This window comes from Medicago truncatula, chromosome 4, assembly GCF_003473485.1.
Source record: "Medicago truncatula cultivar Jemalong A17 chromosome 4, MtrunA17r5.0-ANR, whole genome shotgun sequence".
In the NCBI taxonomy this organism is placed as follows: Eukaryota; Viridiplantae; Streptophyta; class Magnoliopsida; order Fabales; family Fabaceae; genus Medicago; species Medicago truncatula.
The window spans coordinates 11,154,874-11,174,649 of NC_053045.1; the positions used below are offsets into that span (position 1 = coordinate 11,154,874).

Here is a 19,776-nt window from a genome sequence, read left to right on the forward strand (position 1 = left end):
TTCAAACATTCTGACATCACCATTAAACATAGAGCTTGAAGATGAAGTTCGACTTTGAGAACTGTTTTTGCCCATACGCCCACCACCCATCATTTCATATTCAATCTTGATTGAAGAAATTTTGAGGATTTTGGATTCAATCAAAACAAATTAGGGTTTGATGTTCTTAGAATTGGGGAAGAAATAGTTGTTAATTAATGGAAGAAATTTTGGGGATTTTGGACTGTAGACGAGGGATTGAAAAATTAGGGTTCCAATTTTATAGATTTGGGGAAGATTGTATAAAAACCAAGAAGACAACGATTTTCTGCATTTCCATCAAGTTCGTCTTTGAATTTTTTTCCACTTTCAGTCATATTAGTCTATGCTTGTGTGACATACGACATGGCAAGCCATTTGAGTGGTTAATGGTCCACATCAGCACCGTTAAACCCCAACTTGACGGAAAGTCTAAATTGATTGACATTTAAAAAATTCAAAGACTAATTAGCTATTTCGACAAATTAAAGGACAAAATTGATTGATCCTTGGAAATTCAGGGACGAAGTTGACTATTCACTCATAATATATCCCATCTATTGTGTTAATTTTTATCAAAGTTTCAAATGATGTATGTATTGTCAAAAAAATAATAATTATATAGCTTTATGTTTGTACACGTGAGATAAACTAAACACATCCAGTCATATAGTGTAAATAAAAAACATTTCAATTATTTTTGTAATGAATGTGATTAAGAGAATAACAAAGTAAACATTTATGGATTATATGACTAACTTGTTTGAAAAAGTTTAGGGTCCGTTTGAATCGCAAAATGTAAATATTATACAAAACAATGTAAGAAAAGCTTTTAAACTATTGATCAATTTTTTTGTCTTGCATGAGGTTTGATGAATAATGGACATCAAAAATAAAATAATGTGAAGTTTTATTTGTTTTTATGTATAGTAATTAAAATATTAGTGATTAGTAATAGATTGAGTTGATGTGGTTAACATTAAATCTCCAGTAAAACAAAACAAAGACCACTAATCTACCTCGGATAAAACAAAACAAACACCACTAATCCTCTGATGAACAGAAACACTTTAGGTCGGTAAAGTAAGTGACCATCACGCGCTCTGTTCCGCGACTTGTCTTTCAATAATAATATAACTTATTATTATTTCTTCTTCTTCTGTGTACTTTCTTTCTTTTCTTCATTCTCAATTTCCTTTCAAAAAGGAACAAACAACACACACACAACAAAATAAGGTAACAACATTGTACAATTCATTGTTTTTTTTTTTGTTTTTTGAGATTGATCATTGAATATATGAAAAACAATGATGATGTTGTTAAATTTGCAGGGAAATTGTGCGTGTTACTGAATTTGGATTGGATTGATGTGCAATGCATAGATCACGTAAAGCTCTTTTGGAAACAAGAGCTTCTCTTCTTCATAATCATCCTATTGATATTTCTTCTTCTTCTTCTGGGAAAAGTTTTAATTTTTATGAACTTTCTTTGGTTTTTGTTTTGTGGGGTTTACTTATTCTCTTCAGCTTATGGATCAGTTACACAGGTATCTTTTCTTCTTTTCTTGTTTTTGTTTTGAATTATTATGTATGAAACATAAACATTGATATGGACACACACAGACATGTCGACAATGATAATAATTTGAGAAAATGACATAATTCAATGTAATCATACGCGATAGTGCGACACCATGACATGCCTAATCTGATTAGTGTTTGTGTTTCATTGATTATTATATTCATGAGATAATCCTATTTGAGGTACGGTATGATACACTTTTTTTATAGATAGATGGTAGTGGTTGTTTTGTTTGGGGAGGAAGAGTTTCTTGGTTATGAGAGAGATGGAGATTATCTAACACTGATAACTTTAGGCATAAATAGATTATCTAACACTGATTGCGCCTCCCGTTTTAGATAGACTCAAATAGGATCTTGCTTTTGTAAAATGAAAACAATATTTCTTTTACTTTGGTGCAGATGCATATCTCATAGTCTTATATTGGTCAGTTTATTATATTTGTATGTAGATGGATCTGAAGAGCTTTCGGTTGGATTATCAAAATGGAATGAAGTGAACCATGGATTTTGTGAAATCTCTGATACTGCTGATAAATATTTTATTAAAGAAATCGATGCTTGCTTTCCGTCAGAGGCTTTAATATACTCTAAAGCTGGAGATGCCGAGGCTAATGGTTTAGTTAATGAGTCGCACAATGGTAGGGAAAGTGGTGCTTATGCGGTACCTGCTGATATAAATAAAGAAAATACTGATTCTGCTAATAGAGAGGATCATGTAGTTGAGAATTCTGAATATGCAGTCAAACATGAAAATGATGTAAAGAAATCTGATATCTTATCTCGGGCTGTGCCTCTTGGTCTTAATGAATTCAAGAGCAGGGCGATCAGTTCTAAAGTTAAGTCAGGCACTGGTCAATCTCGAAGTGTAATACATAGATTGGAGCCTGGCGGTGCAGAATACAATTATGCTTCGGCATCAAAGGGAGCCAAAGTTTTAGGTTCTAATAAAGAAGGAAAAGGTGCCTCTAATATATTAAGCAGGGATAAAGACAAGTATCTTCGAAATCCGTGTTCTGTGGTGGGGAAATTTGTCATCATGGAACTTTCAGAAGAAACCTTGGTAGATACTATAGAAATAGCTAATTTTGAGCACCACTCTTCCAATTTGAAAGACTTTGAAATCCATGGAAGTCTGAACTTTCCAACAAATGTTTGGGATTTGCTTGGGAATTTTACTGCCTCAAATGTGAGGCATGCTCAAAGGTTTGTTCTTAAAGAGCCAAAATGGGTGAGATACCTGAAGTTGAATCTTCAAAGCCACTATGGTTCTGAATTTTATTGCACACTAAGCGTTGTTGAAGTTTTTGGTGTGGATGCCGTTGAGAGGATGCTGGAGGATTTAATAAATACTCAAGACAATCTACTTGCATCTGGAGAAGGTAATGCTGATAAGACAATATTGCCCCATCCTGATCCTGCTGTGATTGAACATGTTCATAAAAAACCTCTTGAGGGGATCAATTCCGTCCCTGCTTCAGATATCTCTTCTTCCAAACATGAAACGGCAAACATTAAGGTTCCTGATCCAGTTGAAGAAATCCGTCAACAAGTTGGCAGGATGCCTGGGGATACTGTTCTCAAGATCCTAATGCAGAAAGTCCGTACTCTAGATGTAAATTTATTTGTTTTGGAGCGGTATATGGAAGACTTAAACTCTAGATATGTTAATATTTTTAAAGATTACAGCAAAGACACAGGAGAAAAAGATATAGTTCTACAGAAGATCAAAGAAGACATAAAGAATCTCATTGACCATCAGGATGTTATTGTATGTTAATTCTATCACGTATATTATTAGCAATATTTGTACTTGAATTGAATTCATTACCATACTACTACTTTCTAATAATTTTGGAAATAATTTTTGGCTCATGCAGGCAAAAGATGCTAGTGATCTCATTTCTTGGAAGTCTCAAGTTTCTTCGCAGTTGAATCATCTGATTCAAGATAATGCTGTTTTGAGGTGAGAAATTATGCTTTTCATAATTGCTCGTCATATGAACTCACGAGCTAATTCAGATTTAGAATCTTGTGTAAACAGTGAAGATCTTTAAAACAGTGTGTGTCTCCCTGTCTTAGTCTTTTTCTCAGTGTTCTATGGCCAAACCGGACATGTCAGTCTGGCAAAAAATTACTTAATTACTTACAACGGCTAAGAATCAGAATAAACCAGCCAGGTCTGGCACAACAAGTGAACTTTTATTCACATACTGTCATTATCATAAGAATTCAACTATACCTTAAAGTAATCAAGGATGTGTTCGAACTTGGTGTTGGAAATTCAACCTTAATTTTCTACCTACGTGCGGGATTTGGGTTGCCTTCATTACAGAAACTAAAATTTAAAAGGTTCATGTAAATAAATGCTAAATAATTTGTTGTAAAACTAAAAGACACTAATGACTCCACCTTAGGTTCTATTGCTTCTCTGCTCCCCCTGGTATTCCCTCCCTCGAAAAACGCCAGGTTGGACCAATTGATAGATCCTTTATGACTGAGAAAAAAATTCTGAGAGAAAAAGAAGGAAATAAAAATCAGAGAAAACCCAATTGGTTTTGATCTGCCAATGGAGTAATCTTCTAAACGATTCTTCTGAATACTACTCTAACATATATCGAATTACAACTGATACAACCACCTCAGCTAACTAGCTAACTAGCTTTACTCTCTAATCATCCAACTAACTGACTACCTAACGGCCCTTGATCCCTTTTCCTTCTAGAACACACTTCTAATTTCGGGACTTCTAGGTTCCTAATATGACAAGACTCGTAAAATTGCAGTACCTATGTAGATCTTGAAAAGCTTGTTCATGGGAATAAAAATGTATTCTTTAGGAGTCTTACATATGACGATAACACACTTAGGATAGTTGACATTATTTACTGTTTCTGGTCATTGCCCTCCATTTAGTGGTTGCCATGTTCTTATTTGAATATCTTTTAATCACCTGAACTTGTTAAGAAATAGAAAGATTATCTTTGAAATTTTAATTTTTTCTCTTCTTAATAATCCAGGTCCGAGGTTGAAAAGGTCCGGGAGAAGCAGGTCACTTTGGAAAACAAGGGTGTACTTGTGTTTTTATTATGTTGTATATTTTCATTGATTGCTGTGTTATGGCTATCTTTGAATTTCGCTAAGAACGTGTATAGAGCAATAAGTGTTGATAGAACAAATAACTCCAGGAAATTTTGTGCGGGCAGCAGCTCTTCCTGGTTTCTTCTATTATTGAGTTGTATCATTATTATTTTCATATTAATTTTATGATAGTCCATTTTTGAATCTTCCTTCAAAGTTGCAATAACTGAGTTAGCTTTCGTATCGCCGGTGTTTTTAATTTTTAAATATTCATGTGAATTTCCATTTTAAACTTGGTTACATATGTGAAGTTTTGCATGATGGAATCTGTGTTGATAGATAGATAAATATGGTAAGTTCATTCTGAATTATTCTTTGAGAATGGTGAAGTAAAGTCTTTGAATCTTGATAGATATATCTGATTGCTTATGATAAATCTGCTTGTTTAAGATAAATCAGTTTGTAATTGTAAGATGCAACCTAGTTAAAAATAACCCTTCGAGTTTTTTGCTATGCTTCATCAGTACATAGAATACTGATAGTTAATGAGGGATAAGGTGATTTGATGATTCTGGAGTTGAAGAGAGAAAGTGATATTAATTGAGCCTTGAAGAGATAGTGATATTAAAGTGGGATAAGGTGCATATCCAACTGCTAGGATATAACAGGGCTAAAGAAGAAAAATAAACACAATCACTGCTACACAAGAATATAACGTGAAAACGTGAAAACTTCAAAATCGAAGAAAAAAACCACGACCGTTGTCTATACCGACAACTAGAGAATTATTACTATGTGAAATTTTTTAGACTTCTCTCACCCAAATGCTCCAGTACAACCACACTCTCACAAAACAAATATTTAAACTGAGTCAGATATAAACTTAAAGTGCTACTGACTGGTGCATCTAAAAACAAAGAACCTAGGTTCAATATAGCCTTAGTTTTCCCCTTGCTTCACCAATAACTAATGTTTTTTAACCTCATTCTTTATTCAAGAAACTTGACAATCAAACCCAACACCAACAACTAAAATGACTGTTTACTCAAAAGAATACCGATAAGCATTTCAAGAGGCATGGAGTGACTGGTCCAAGATAGTTAAATTCCCCCAAAGTGAGTTGACTTTTTCACCCAAAGTCTCCAACGTAAGATTTTTTTTATATTATGCACATTACGAAATACACGATAGTATAAGCATATATGCTTCATAAATCAGATAAGCACTAAGTGCAAAAAAAAAAATACTCCCTCTGTTTTAAAATATCTGTTGCAATTTTACAATATGCACTATTCACATGGTTTACTTTAACCATATTTTTTTTAACTAATATATAAATAAAAATGTTAGCATGTAAGATGTTTGATTTGTCTCGATGAATATTTTTAAAATATCAAATTTTTATAATTTTTTATTATATATAATTAAATATATTAATGATCAAAGTTGTATATTGACATATGTACAATGGTTGACTACAACATGTATTTTAAAACGGAAGGAGTGATAGAAAAGACGTACACTAACAATGTAAGGATCTTGTATGAAATCTAATATAATTTTGTCTGTTGTAGATATAGTATAATTAAAGTGCGACTACTAAATTACATTAAAAAATGTTTTATTTGCTTAATAATGCCATGTGATAAATCTCCTATTTATAAACCAAGTTTTATAAAGGGTATGAATCATTTCATTATGCAGTGAATAATCCTAGACACAATAATTTATTAAAGGGGTATATTAATATGTGTCCAAATGACACATGTTAAAGATTCCACTAATAATAAATGTTTATTGAATTATTTTTCTTTCGACCATGCTTCGTTCTTTTGGTTTTTAGGCCTTCTACCATAGTCTTTCCTTCCAACGATTCTAGGTGATGATCCATTGATCTATCCATAGAAGAAAAATCACAAATTTTATAAATTTAGATATGGAAATGTTGTCATAAGATTTAGTCGTACGAATTCCTTAAAATGAATCAATAAGAATCTAAATTAAATATTAGTTAATACCAAATTATCTTGCCTAGTGTGAAGCTTGTTCTGTCCTGGATAGAGAGTTGATATTTTCACCCCAAGAGATTTTACTTGGATTTTCCTATGCTTTTCTATGCCCATTATAAATCACATGACAGGATAAGGTTATATGCTTAATAAATCAAACAAGCTTTAATTGCAAAAAATAAAATAAAATGCATAGAACTTAATTTGGTATATACCAATTTTCCCAAAGTGGCTCAAGTGTTTGAGTTGGAACACTTGAAGGAGTTTAAGAATGAGATAAAGGGTTAATTAAGCCCTTTCTACTAACATAAAATATTAAGTAGCAACTAGCATATGTGTATATTGTTAAATGAGAATTCATCTAAACAATATTTCATCACCAACTCAATTTCTGCAGGTATATGACTTGTTACATTATAAAAGTTTAGACCCACATGCATAGGTTGAATACGTTAGACTTTTTGAAATTTAAGAGATTAAAATCGTAGATATAAATGAACTATATATTGATATTCATATTTAGTATCCAACACGACTCGAATAAGATACTCCGTTATATTCAATCTCAAGCTATTAATTTCAGTTTAAAACAAAAAAATTACAAAATAATTCCTTAATAATTCCCAATACCTCATACTTTCATAAGCTAATAGTATCGAAATCCTTAAAAATAAAACAATGATGATGGTAACACTTAAAAAAAGCAAAATATATATTTAAAATAACAATCATCTTCTTTCAACAAGTAGCGATGGTTGATTGCTCTGGAACACATATCATGTTAGGTGCAACGACAACAGCAAGAACGTGATCCTGTCAAACACAATCACAACGAACACCGTCAACTATATGTTTTCTATGCAAGACAGGAGATATATTACACAAGGATATGGTAAGAACATGTCCTAAATTCTTTTTTCAACTCATTCTTGTGTTTCGTATACAAACCTATCATATAAAAAAGCAGTGTAGCAAAACACAAAATGCAACAAATTAGTATGTGAAAATCAAAATGTAATATAGAACCCACAATTGAAAATCAAAACGTGATTTTGAAATAATCCTTTATACCATATATTAATCAATATAATCAAGAGGTTCCATGCTATGTTAATCTTTAAAAAATGCAATAGTAGTACACTACAACAAGGTTTCAGACCAACTCATTCACACTACCTTCGTGATAGGGGGCATATCATATTCGTGTGTAATCACGAGATCATTTTTGTAACTAATCTTTTTGGATCGGTTTTGAATTACATATATCAATGGCTTGGAATAGCTACGACGATGCCTTTTGATGTACCAGGGCATTTTAATCAATTCAGTCTTTTATGTGGTGTCTTTAAGTCGAGGCAATCTATTCTCCGATTTGGTTTGCGAATTTGTGGGAAATTTGGAAGGAAAGGAACACCATAATTTTTAATTCTAAGGATAGCTCTATTATGCAGGTGGTGGATAGGATTAAGTTGTTAACATTCAAGTGGTTGAAGGTGAAGTATGCTACTCTTCCCTTTAACTATCATGGTTGGTGGCTTAGTCCGTTCACTTTAGTAGGCATAGGCTAATTGTTGTGTTGTTCCGGATTGTTTTGTGGTGATGGCTTTAGCCTTGTACGTAATCTTTTAATTTGTTTTGACTTTGAGGTTTTTATTCCTTGGCACGCCTTGTGCTAGGAAAACCTTCGTTGTGGTAATATAATTCATTTTAATCTTAAAAAAAAAAAAAATCATGAAGAGGATCAAATTGAGTAATTTCCCTTTAACCTAGCCAACAACAAAATGATTCTATACTTTATAAAATCAACTTAATTCACAATGAAAGTGGATAACATGGGTTAGATAATATCATCAAATTATCGGAATATTTTAAAAGAGCCTCATGAAAATATCTACGAAAAAAAACATTCTTCAATCTGCATGCATTGCAAGTTCTTCAAAATAGAAATACGGATACATGAAGTAACATAAATTATTCAATGTAGCAACTAAATCCCTATGCCATCAAACAAGATATTCACATAATCTAACATTTTAAACTGACAAGGATTGTAAATTAAGTAGGAAACATACTGATACATGTAGTAACATATATTATAATTAAAAAGTAATATGAGGAAGAGAAACTCACTTTCATCGAGTTGGAACCAAACTTTCAACGTAATCCTTGGCCCATAACCACCATATTTTATTAGTAATTCTAATTTGCTCGCCTCTATTGTCTCTGCAATTATAGATAAATGTTGTGTCGTTTTCATCATTTGCAAATATCAATGTTTCCGCATTCTTAGAAAGGTACAATGGCAATAACTCCATCGTTTCAAATTTCAATAAATATTCGCTTGAATGGAAATTCTCATAACTAATGTTAAGCAACTGAATCCAAGACTCTTGAACTCCAAAATCTGTCATTTTCCATAAAACAAGATGGCTTCCCTTGAAATCATGACAAAAGCAAAGACAATTGATCAAACCCACAAGCGTTGGCTGAACACGAGACACCTTGTCAAAACCCCGGGGAAGCAACAATTCAGTGTATGACTCAGTTGAGAGATCAAGTGAAACAATCCCATATTGCGCAACACTAATATTGCTAACATTACCAATTTCATAATCAGAATAGAAGTAATCGCGAAGGGTCAACCAGTTAATTGTACCATTCAAATACACACCATTGTTCTTTTCACGCTTAAACCAGTAAAGTGGAAGCACGGGGAAACATTGAATGTTTCTCCATGAATTATCCGCCATGTTGAATACTTTCACCACACTTGTTGCATTACCACGCTCTTTATCCAAATCCACACGAAACGCTACCACCTTATATGTTTTACTTGAAATATCATAGCCAAAAGAGAACTTAAAATTACTAGGGAAAGATAATATATTTCTTCTAGATTTAGTTCTTGTAGCTGGGTTCCATAGATAGAGCCAATAATACTCATGAGGCCAATCATTATATCCAAAGCATTGAACATCAATCAAGCACAACAATCCATTGCATGAACCAACAACCCACCATGTGTGGTAATTCTCGTCCAATCGGTAGTAAGGATTGCAGCGAAGGGTAGTATTCTCATATCGTCCAAGCCTTTGTGGTGATCTCAAGTTGGGTCTGGAAAAGTGAAGGTGGGTATACATGTTTTGGAGCAAAAGAGAAATGGGGAATGTTATGACACTGAATTGTTCAAAGGTTCTGGAGTGAAAGTCATGTTTCCACATTAGTGCAAGGTGTGGATTTCGTGATGATTTATTGAGATGCATTTGAACAAAGTCAGGATTGGAGATGCGGGTTTTGAAAAACTTGTTAACACACTTGAATTGCATAAGAGGTTTCACAGGGAGCCAGGTCATGATTTCTATGATAAGTTCGTCGGGGAGGATTTGTTGTGACACTAAATCAGGTTGATATTGTCGCTTCATAGCGTCTTCTTCAATTGAACTGTGCTTCGATGGAAGCCTCCGATTCCAAATGTACACATAAAAGTAAAAATGAAAATGAATTCCAAATGTACCCTGTGGGGTTATACTCTCACTTGATAACCAATTATTCTCCCAAGAAGAAAATACTTGAAGATTGATCTTAGGGGGAAGATTGGTTGCCTCTAGAGTAGAAGAATACACAATACATATCCTTGAAGATTATATTGACTATATGAAAATGCATCATTAATACATCATCTTCATAGTCAAAAAGAAAAAATTATACTCCCCCGATCTCATATGTAAAAAAAGATTCTTTTTTTAGATTTATTGAATAATTAATGTATCTACTTTACAATGAAGACCAGATACATTAATTATTCAATGAACTTACAAAAGGAATATTTTCTTATATACGAGACCGGAGGAAGCACAAAGAAGCATCATTAATACATCATTATCATAGTCAAAGAAAGAAAACCTACTCCATCCGTCCCATATTGTATGACGTTTTGGACATTTCACACATATTAAGAAATGTAATTAATATTGTGTGGGAAAAAGATATTATGAGTTATTTTACAAAATTGTCCTTAATAAATGATATGGGAAAGATAAATGAAAGAATTGAAAGAAGAAAAAGTAATAAATAGTTAAAGATATAATAGGAAAAGTAACATTAATGTTTCATTGATATTGTAAAGTGACATACAATTTGGGACAAATATTTTTTCTAAAGTGACATACAATTTGGGACGGAGGGAGTATAAAAAGAAGAATCATTAATACAACATTATCACAATGAACCAGATACATTAATTATTCAATGAACTTACAAAAGGAATATTTTCTTATATACGAGACCGAAGGAAGTACAAAGAAGCATCATTAATACATCATTATCATAGTCAAAGAAGAAAAAACTATAAAAAGAAGAATCATTAATACAACATTATCACAGTCAAAGAAATAAAAATTAATACATCATCACCGTCCTCCCAAAAGATACCCAGTCAAATAAAATTAATAAGAATACGTCAATAAAGTAAATTTTATTCTATAACTGTGTTAAATATTAATATTTGTTAAATAAAATATATAAAACTAGAGTAAATTACATCCCCTCCCCTCCACTCTTATGTTAAAACCTACACTTTACTCCCTCAATAATTTTTTTTTTATTTCTAATAATCTAACAAAAAAAAAAATCTAACACACTTCAAAATAAAATAGTATTGCAAGTCTATTTTAATATAATCAAAATTTGAATACATATTTTTAGAAATTTTTTATTCACAATTTCACTAACATATAGTTTTATACCTTATTATAAATATGAGACAACCGAAAATAAATATGTGAAAAATTACCAAAGACAATAAATTATGGTTATTTAAAAGTTAATTTATTGCTCTAAATTTTAAAATTAATAACAAAATATTTAAATTTAATTATCATTGACATTTAAATTATAAAGAAATGAATTGTTTTCTTAAACAATGGTTCAAAATTAGTATATATCATAAAAATATTTATTTATATTAAAATAGATTAAAGTGTAGTGTATATTTAATTATCAAGGGAGAGGGTTTTAATTCAAGCATCTTATAGGAGGGGGGAGTATAAATTTTACTTTTCAAGGAAGGGGAGTGTATAAGAGGGGAGAGGAGTGTAATTTACTCATAAGTTAAAAAAAAAAAATGAGAGAGAGAGCGACTTAGAGAGAGAAAGAGGAGGCTGGCCGGCACGTTTCCACAGCCAGTCTCGCCGGCGCTCCTTTTCGCCGGTGGAGAGGTTCTTTGGGAGGGGAAGGGAGCCAAGCAGGGTGCCACCAAAAGGGGGGGACGGGGAGGATTGGCTTGATGCGAGACCGATACGTCGGAAAGCGGTAAGATGGGAGGAACGAGGTCAGGATCGGTGGAGGGAGGACTGGCGGCGCAGGGATCAAATTGATTTTGAAGACCAGCAATTGAGGTTTAGGGATTCGCGGGAAGGACCTGGGGAATTTGAGAACCAGTTTGTTTCTCCTGGAGGTTATCGCTCGCGGTACACAGCTGTGCAGCTTGAGTTTTGCGATGCAGGAAAGGCGCGACGTGGTGGGGGAGCACATGGGAGTTCTGTCCGCAGCGAGCCGGAGTTGTGAGAGGTTCGTTGTGGTGAGCAGGTTGGGCGTGGTGGCGGAGTAGGTATGCAATTTGCCCGGCGTAGAGCTGTAAATGTGAAATGGATTCCGGATTCGTGTGAGTTGAAGCTGCAAAAATCTGTTGTCGCTGAGCAAGTGCAGGAGCAGGATACGGATCAAACGGAAGGTGTATCATTGAAGAGGTTTGTCACTTTTTATTTCACGAATTTTCCTCCACATTTGTCCAATTTCTATCTCCGTAAGGGTTTTGAGGTGTGTGGTATGTTAGAAGATGTGATTGTACCAAGTAAGCGTAATGTTAGTGGTGATAGCTATGGTTTTGTGCGGTTTGCGAATGTCTGTAACATGAGTAAGCTTTTGAAAGCGGTGAATGATGTTTATTTTGGTAATTTCCGCGTTCGTGCAAAGGTAGCAAGGTTTGATAGGTCCGATGCGAAAGTGATGGTGAGGGAGGGGGTGGATGCGAGAGAGAAGGCTGTGGCGGAAGGTAAGAAGGGTCAGTGCGATGGAGAATTATCGGGTGGCTGAGGGAGATTCCGCAGTAAGTGGGAGTTTGGGGAAGGGGAAACTCGTGGAGGTGGATGTCGGTGTTGGTAGGAATCTAACAGGAGAGGTGAGGGTGGGGGGGTGAAGGTACGGTTGGATAGGGGGCAGTTGGTGAATGTTAGGCGGGCTACGAAGCGGAGTGATAAGGAAGATGTATAGGTCCAATGGGGAAGATTTGCAGTGGGCACGTAATGGCTTTTTGGCTTCTGTGATTAACGGTGAGGCAATCCCGGTTGTTCAAACTCGAATCGAAGACGCTGGATTTAAGGATTTAGATGTGATACCTTTGGGGGCAGATAGAGTTTTTATTCGGAGTGCGTTGGATGTTGAGGTTTCAAATATTCTTGAAGGTGCTCGGGATTTTTTTGATCACATATTTAGTAACATTGTGTGGTGGGATAAGCAATTAGTTCCGTTTCAGAGAGGTGCTTGGCTGAGACTGTATGACATTCCGCTGCACACTTGGAATGAAAAATTCTTTAAACTGTGTGTTCTTGAGTGTGGAAGATTTTTACGGTCGGACTCTTGTTCTGTGGACAGGGATCGGTTTGATTACGCTCGGATTTTGATTGTGACGTCTTCTTTGGAGGTTGTTAGCTGTGTTGAGAAGATTGTTGTTGATGGTGTGGTTGTGGAGATTAGAATCATTGAGGAGTTTGGGTTTAATATTGGGGACAATGTTTGTCTTTATGATAATGAGGATGGTACACGATCGTCTAATTCCGATCATGACGATTTTGGACGGGATATGGATGGGGATGCCGAGCTTTTGGTTGAAAACTTGGTGAAGGATATTTCTGAAGCGAGCAAGGAGGCAACTCAGAACGTTGAGGATTTAGGGAAGACGCACGAGGAGGAGGTGGACGACAATGTCGAGCAGCCTCTAGATGTTATTGAGGGTGACGGTGATTCTAGTGTGGTGCCTCCTTTGCCAAGTGTGAATTTGCAGGAAGTTGATGCGGAGGTTCGTGCCTTTAAGGACGTTGAGGAGCATGTCCCCACAGATGGCGTAACAGCAGAAGCAAATGTTAGAGGGAGGAGAGTGCGAGCGTCATCGTGTCCACCTCGAGCAGCGCGCTCAGTTGAATCAGGACAGTGGAGTCTAAAGTGGCTCAATGAACATCATCATGGTGACGCTGGTGTTATTTCTTCGGCAAGAAAGAAGGTTAAGAAAGTGGTGCGGCCTATTGCACAATTGATGAGTCATTTATTGCTTACTTTTATATGCTTTTTAGTTTAGTTTTATTTAGATTTTATTTTATTTTATGTTAGTATTATTTCCTTTTTAGGATAGTTTACTTTAAATTGCATTTTATTTTATTTCAGGAATGAATATTGGATGGATTGAGTCTTGGAGCAAAAGAAAGGGACTTGGAGCCGATTGGATGCAAAAATATGAAGATTGAGAGACAAAAATATGTCTCCCCCATGCCAGAAGCTTGGCACGACCCGTGCTAACCTTGGCACGGCCGTGCCACCCTCCAGTGTCACTTTTGCTGCTTTTGCTTAGATTTTAAGCTACTCTATTTTTAGCCCGAATGTAATAGCTTAGATTTTAAGTCGAACAAATGCTATAAATAGAGTAGCCATCCATCACAAATATTCATCTTTACTTGGAATTCAATAAGTGACAATTGCTTTTCTAATTAAAGTTCCTTTCTTTTCCTTTATTTTCTTGTCATTTACTTTTATGCTTTCTCTCTTCTCCCCCATGTCTACGATGAACATGAGTGAGTAGACTTCTCCTTGTCTTGGGATTGTTGGATAAGTCTAAATGACATAATCCTAATCAAACCAAGCTATAAGCCTTAATCTTATGTAACCCTAATTTCTTATCTAAATTCACTGTTTTAACATGGATCAACCATTATCAAACTGTGGAAACGAAAGTGGAGGGTTTGATAATTGTTTATCCATTATTCCAAATGTCAATTCATAAAACGAAAGTGGAGCTTTGATATTCGAACAAGTGAATTTAGACAAGGATTGCAAAGTCAGCGAAATAGGCTTTGCAATCTTTGAGACATATAGTTTCGATCTTCAAGGGAACTAATAACAATCAAGTTAGAGAAATAGGCTTGGTTGTTAGAGGAACCAAAATCTAATAGTAATCAAGTCAGCAAAATAGGCTTGGTTGCTAGAGGAACATAAGAGAAACTGTCTTGAGAAATTAGGTCTAACATAACATTATAAGCTTATAGTTTTGGTTTGAGAAGGACTTGTTATTTAGATGAAACCAACGATCCCAAGGCTCTTTTTATTATATTAATTTTCAACCGTTTGAAAACCCCCAACTTACAATTCTCTTCTCTTCTAATCATCTCTAAAGGTTAATTGAATTAAACTACTCCCTGTCGGAACGATACTCTTTTAATACTACTTTGGTAAGACCATGCACTTGCGGTTTTATCTCATCAACAATCCAGTACCATTGTTAACAAGAGGAAGAAAGTGAATGGGTTTCTGCGGCACTCGGTGATTAGTTTGAAAAAGGTGGGGCAGCTGCCTAGCAAAGATCAATCCACCGTTTTACACATCTTAAAATCTAAATCGAGAAAATTACAAGGATCAGATCGTCTCAAAAAGGCGGTAAAGGTGGTTTCTTCGGGAGCTTCAGATGGTAGTTCTTCCTCGGGTTCAGATAACAATGATTGGGTTAATTGGGTGGCAGTGCATGGGAATGAGAAGGTTGTAGTTGATGATATTAAAGGAATCGGTGAGGCTATTGGTGTTCAGTTTAATGGGAACAACTGTAATATGTTTAAGGTTCTAGCAAGAAAAGGGAGAAGGAAAAGGGAGGGGCGGCGCGAGGGGAATGAGGGTGGGGATGTGGGTGTTGATGAGTTGTAGTTGGGGGTCAGGGGGTGTGAGGGAGGTGAGGGTGAGGGTGTGGTGATGAAGATAATTTCGTGGAATGTGCGGGGGCTAGGTGGGTTGGAGAAGCAGAAGGAGATCCGAGCTTTGATTCAAGATAAATGCCCTCACATTTTATGTATTCAGGAATCTAAGCTCCAAGTTTGTGATGGTGGTTTTGGTGCAGCTTTGTGGGGTAACCAGTCTGTTGATTTCTCTTTCCGTCTTTCTGTTGGTGCGTCTGGAGGTTTGATAACGGCTTGGGATACGTCGGAGGTGGAGGTGTGGTCTACGGTTTCTTTTGATCATTCTCTTCTTATTAATGGGCAATTTCTTAAATCCAATGAGGAATTTTATTTGTTTAATGTTTATGCTCCTTGTGATGGTAGAGAGAGGACTTTACTTTGGGATTCTTTAACTATCCGTTTACAAACGTTGAATGGGAAGAAGGTGTGTGTCTGTGGGGATTTTAATGCTATTCGAAGTTCGGAGGAAAGACGTTCCGTGGCTGCTGGTCAGGTTTCTTCGGACTTCAGTCACTTTAATGCTTTCATTGATAATAATGTGCTGGTGGACCTCCCGTTGGGGGGCGTAATTTTACGTGGTTCAAGGGAGATGGTAAGTCGATGAGTCGTCTTGATCGGTTCTTGTTATCAGAGGATTGGTGTCTGGTCTGGCTGAATTGTTTGCAGATTGCCCAGATGCGTGGTTTGTCCGATCATTGCCCTATTATTTTGTCTGTTGATGTAGATAACTGGGGTCCGCGGCCGTCCCGTTTGTTGAAGTGTTGGACTGATATTCCTGGTTACAGATAGTTTGTGAGTAACAAGTGGAAGTCTTTTCAGGTTTCTGGTTGGGGTGGCTATGTCTTAAAGAAAAAATTCAAATTAATTAAAATTGCTCTTAAGGAGTGGCATGCCTCTCATTCTCAAAATTTACCTGGGAAGATTTCGGCTCTGAAGGAACGTTTGGCAACCCTAGATGTTAAAGGAGAATCTATGGTGTTGACGGCTGAGGAATGCGCAGAGATTCGTGGGGTTTCGTCGGACATTCTTTCCTTGTCCCGCCTTAACACTAGTATTTGTTGGCAGCAGTCTCGGATTCAGTGGTTGCGTGAAGGAGATGTAATTCTAAGTTCTTTCATTCTGTTATGGCTAGCAGGCGTCGCCGCAATTCGTTATGTACTATTTTGGTGGATGAGGTCTAGGTGGAAGGTGTGTATCCTGTTCGTGAAGCAGTTTTTCAGCACTTTGAGAATCACTTTAGGTCATTTATTGTGGAGCGTCCTAGTTTGGCTAACTTACAGTTTCAATATTTGTCCGTCGAGGAGGGTGTGGGTCTCATTAAACCGTTTTCGATTGATGAAGTTAAGGCGGCTGTCTGGGATTGTGATAGCTTTAAGAGTCCGGGATCGGATGGTTATAACTTTGGTTTTATCAAGGAGTTTTGGCTGGATTTAAAGGATGAGATTTTTTGCTTTGTCTCTGAGTTTCATCGCAATGGGAAATTAGCCAAAGGTATTAACTCTACTTTCATTGCCCTCATTCCTAAGGTTGACAGCCCTCAGCGCCTGAATGATTTTCGCCCTATTTCTTTGGTGGGAAGTTTGTATAAAATTCTAGCCAAATTATTAGCTAATCGTTTGCGTGTAGTTATTGGATCCGTTGTTTCGGATGCTCAGTCAGCGTTTGTTAAAAACAGACAAATTCTGGATGGTATTCTTGTAGCGAATGAGGCTGTGGACGAAGCTAGGAAATTGAAGAAAGATCTTTTGTTGTTTAAGGTGGATTTCGAAAAGGCCTATGACTCTGTCGATTGGGGTTATTTGGATTCTGTTTTGGGTCGTATGTCTTTTCCGGTTTTGTGGAGAAAATGGATTAAAGAGTGTGTTAGTACAACAACAGCTTCGGTGCTTGTGAATGGGAGTCCGACAGACGAGTTCCCGATGCGAAGGGGATTGCGGCAAGGTGGCCCTCTATCACCGTTTCTCTTTTTGCTGGCTGCAGAGGGCCTTAATGTTCTGATGCAATCTTTGGTTCAGGCTCAATTTTTACTGGGTATAGTTTTGGGGTGGTTAATCCTGTAGTGGTATCCCATCTTCAATTTGCTGACGACACATTGCTGCTGGGAACTAAAAATTGGGAAAACGTCCGTGCTCTTAGGGCTGCACTTGTTATTTTTTAGGCCATGTCGGGATTGAAGGTGAATTTTCATAAGAGTAGCTTGGTTGGTGTGAATATCGCTCCTTCTTGGTTAAGTGAGGCAACGTCTGTTTTGAGTTGCAAAGTGGGCAAGGTGCCGTTTGTGTACTTGGGTATGCCTATCGGGGGAAATTCTCGGCGATTGAGTTTCTGGGAACCTTTTGTGAATCGCATTAAAGCAAGGTTGTCTGGTTGGAATAGTCATTTTTTATCTTTTAGCGGTCGCCTGGTTCTTTTAAAGTCTGTTCTGACCTCTCTGTCTGTCTATGCGCTTTCCTTCTTCAAAGCTCCATCAGGTATAATCTCTTCCTTTAATTCTTTATTTACTATTTTTTTTTTTTTTGGGGGGGGGGGGGGGGGGGGGGATCATAGGAAAATATCTTGGATAGGTTGGCATAATGTGTGCCTTCACAGGGAGTTTGGAGGTTTGGGGGTGAGACAGTTGAAAGAATTTAATTTGGCTTTGTTAGGAAAGTGGTGTTGGAGGATGCTAGTAGATAGGAGTGGCTTTTGGTATCGAGTCTTAGTCGCCCGTTATGGCGAAGTAGGTGGGAGGTTGGAGGTTGGGGGCCAGAGTTGTTCTTCTTGGTGGAGGGAGGTAGGGCGGATTAGAGATGGGGGAGATGATTTTGGTGGAGACTGGTTCGGGGAGTGTGTCTAAGAAGTTGGGGGATGGTTCAGACACTTTGTTTTGGTACGATAAGTGGTTAGGTTCGGTTTCTTTTTGTGAGCAGTTTCCTAGGTTGTTTGATCTTTCTGAGAACAAACCCATTACGGTGGCAGGTTTGTTCTCTCTTGGTGTTGAGCAGGGTGGGGAGGCTTGGAAGTGGAGGAGGAGGAATTAGAGGAGTGTAGGGCTTTATTGACTGATGTTTCTCTGCAAGATTTTGTTTTAGACAGGTGGGTGTGGTTGCCAGATCCTATTCAGGGTTACACTGTTCGCGGTTCTTATCACTTGTTGACTTCAAAGGACGTTCCTCTTAGGGATCCTGCAGCTTCTTTGATCTGGCATAAACAGGTGACGTTGAAGGTATCTTTATTTGCTTGGCGGTTGCTTCGTGATAGATTGCCTACAATAGTTAATTTGGTCCATAGACGGGTAATTGACACTGAAGCGGCTATGTGTGTTACGGATTGTGGCATGAGTGAAACGACGTAGCATTTGTTTTTATCGTGTGATGTTTTTTCTTCTTTATGGCCTCTGGTGCGCCATTGGCTGGGTATTGTAGGTGTTGATACCAATGTTCTTCTCGGTAATTTTCTTCAATTTGTGTATTTGTCAGGTGGTGGTAAAGCGGCTCGTGACTTTCTTCAGCTTATTTGGCTTTTGTGTGTTTGGGTTTTATGGAACGAACGCAATAACAGGCTTTTCAAAAATGTTGTAACTTCTATTCCCAGGTTGTTAGATAAAGTTAAATATTTGTCTTTAGCCTGGTTGAAAGCAAAAAAAGTTGTTTTTAGGTTTGGTACAGATAGTTGGTGCTCAAGTCCCTTCCAATACTTGGGCATTGCTTAATGGTTTGTTTTGGTTGTTTGTATGACTCTGTTCTTGTAAGTAATTCTTCTGGCACACCTTATGCTAGGGGAGTTGCTTTTGGTGTTTAATATATATTCCATTTTTGATTGTTCAAAAAAAAATTTACTTATAAAACTATAAGTAGGTGCCAAAAAAAAAAAAAAAAAAACTATATGTGTATTTTATTGCCTATGACTTCCTTAGGAGGCAAACCCCTCATTTAAGATATTCAACACTGTTGTATTTTCAATACTGAAAAATGAACTCATGATGTCTAGTTAAGATGAAAGCAATTCCTTACAATATGTAGTGCTTTTGGGTGACACAACATGGTATGATAAGTTAATTCTCAAACTTATTCTAACTTCTCTCTCAATTTAAATTTACTATCTTATCAAACTTATCAT

General features: G+C 36.4%; 2 protein-coding genes across 2 annotated transcripts; one reads left to right on the forward strand and one right to left on the reverse strand.

Annotated features, from left to right (window-relative positions):
* The first annotated feature begins 1,183 nt into the window (after positions 1–1,183).
* Positions 1,184–4,888, forward strand: LOC11425714 (SUN domain-containing protein 4). The gene is made up of 5 exons (XM_003605355.4): positions 1,184–1,254; positions 1,350–1,564; positions 2,051–3,369; positions 3,479–3,564; positions 4,619–4,888. The coding sequence occupies exons 2-5, from the start codon at positions 1,393–1,395 to the stop codon at positions 4,866–4,868; spliced, it is 1,827 nt and encodes a 608-aa protein (XP_003605403.4). The 5' UTR covers positions 1,184–1,254; positions 1,350–1,392; the 3' UTR covers positions 4,869–4,888.
* A 3,932-nt stretch (positions 4,889–8,820) lies between these two features.
* LOC11435161 (F-box/kelch-repeat protein At3g23880) lies at positions 8,821–10,110 on the reverse strand. Its single transcript, XM_003605358.2, has one exon. It carries the CDS (start codon positions 10,108–10,110, stop codon positions 8,821–8,823), a length of 1,290 nt encoding a protein of 429 aa, XP_003605406.2.
* Positions 10,111–19,776: the final 9,666 nt, after the last annotated feature.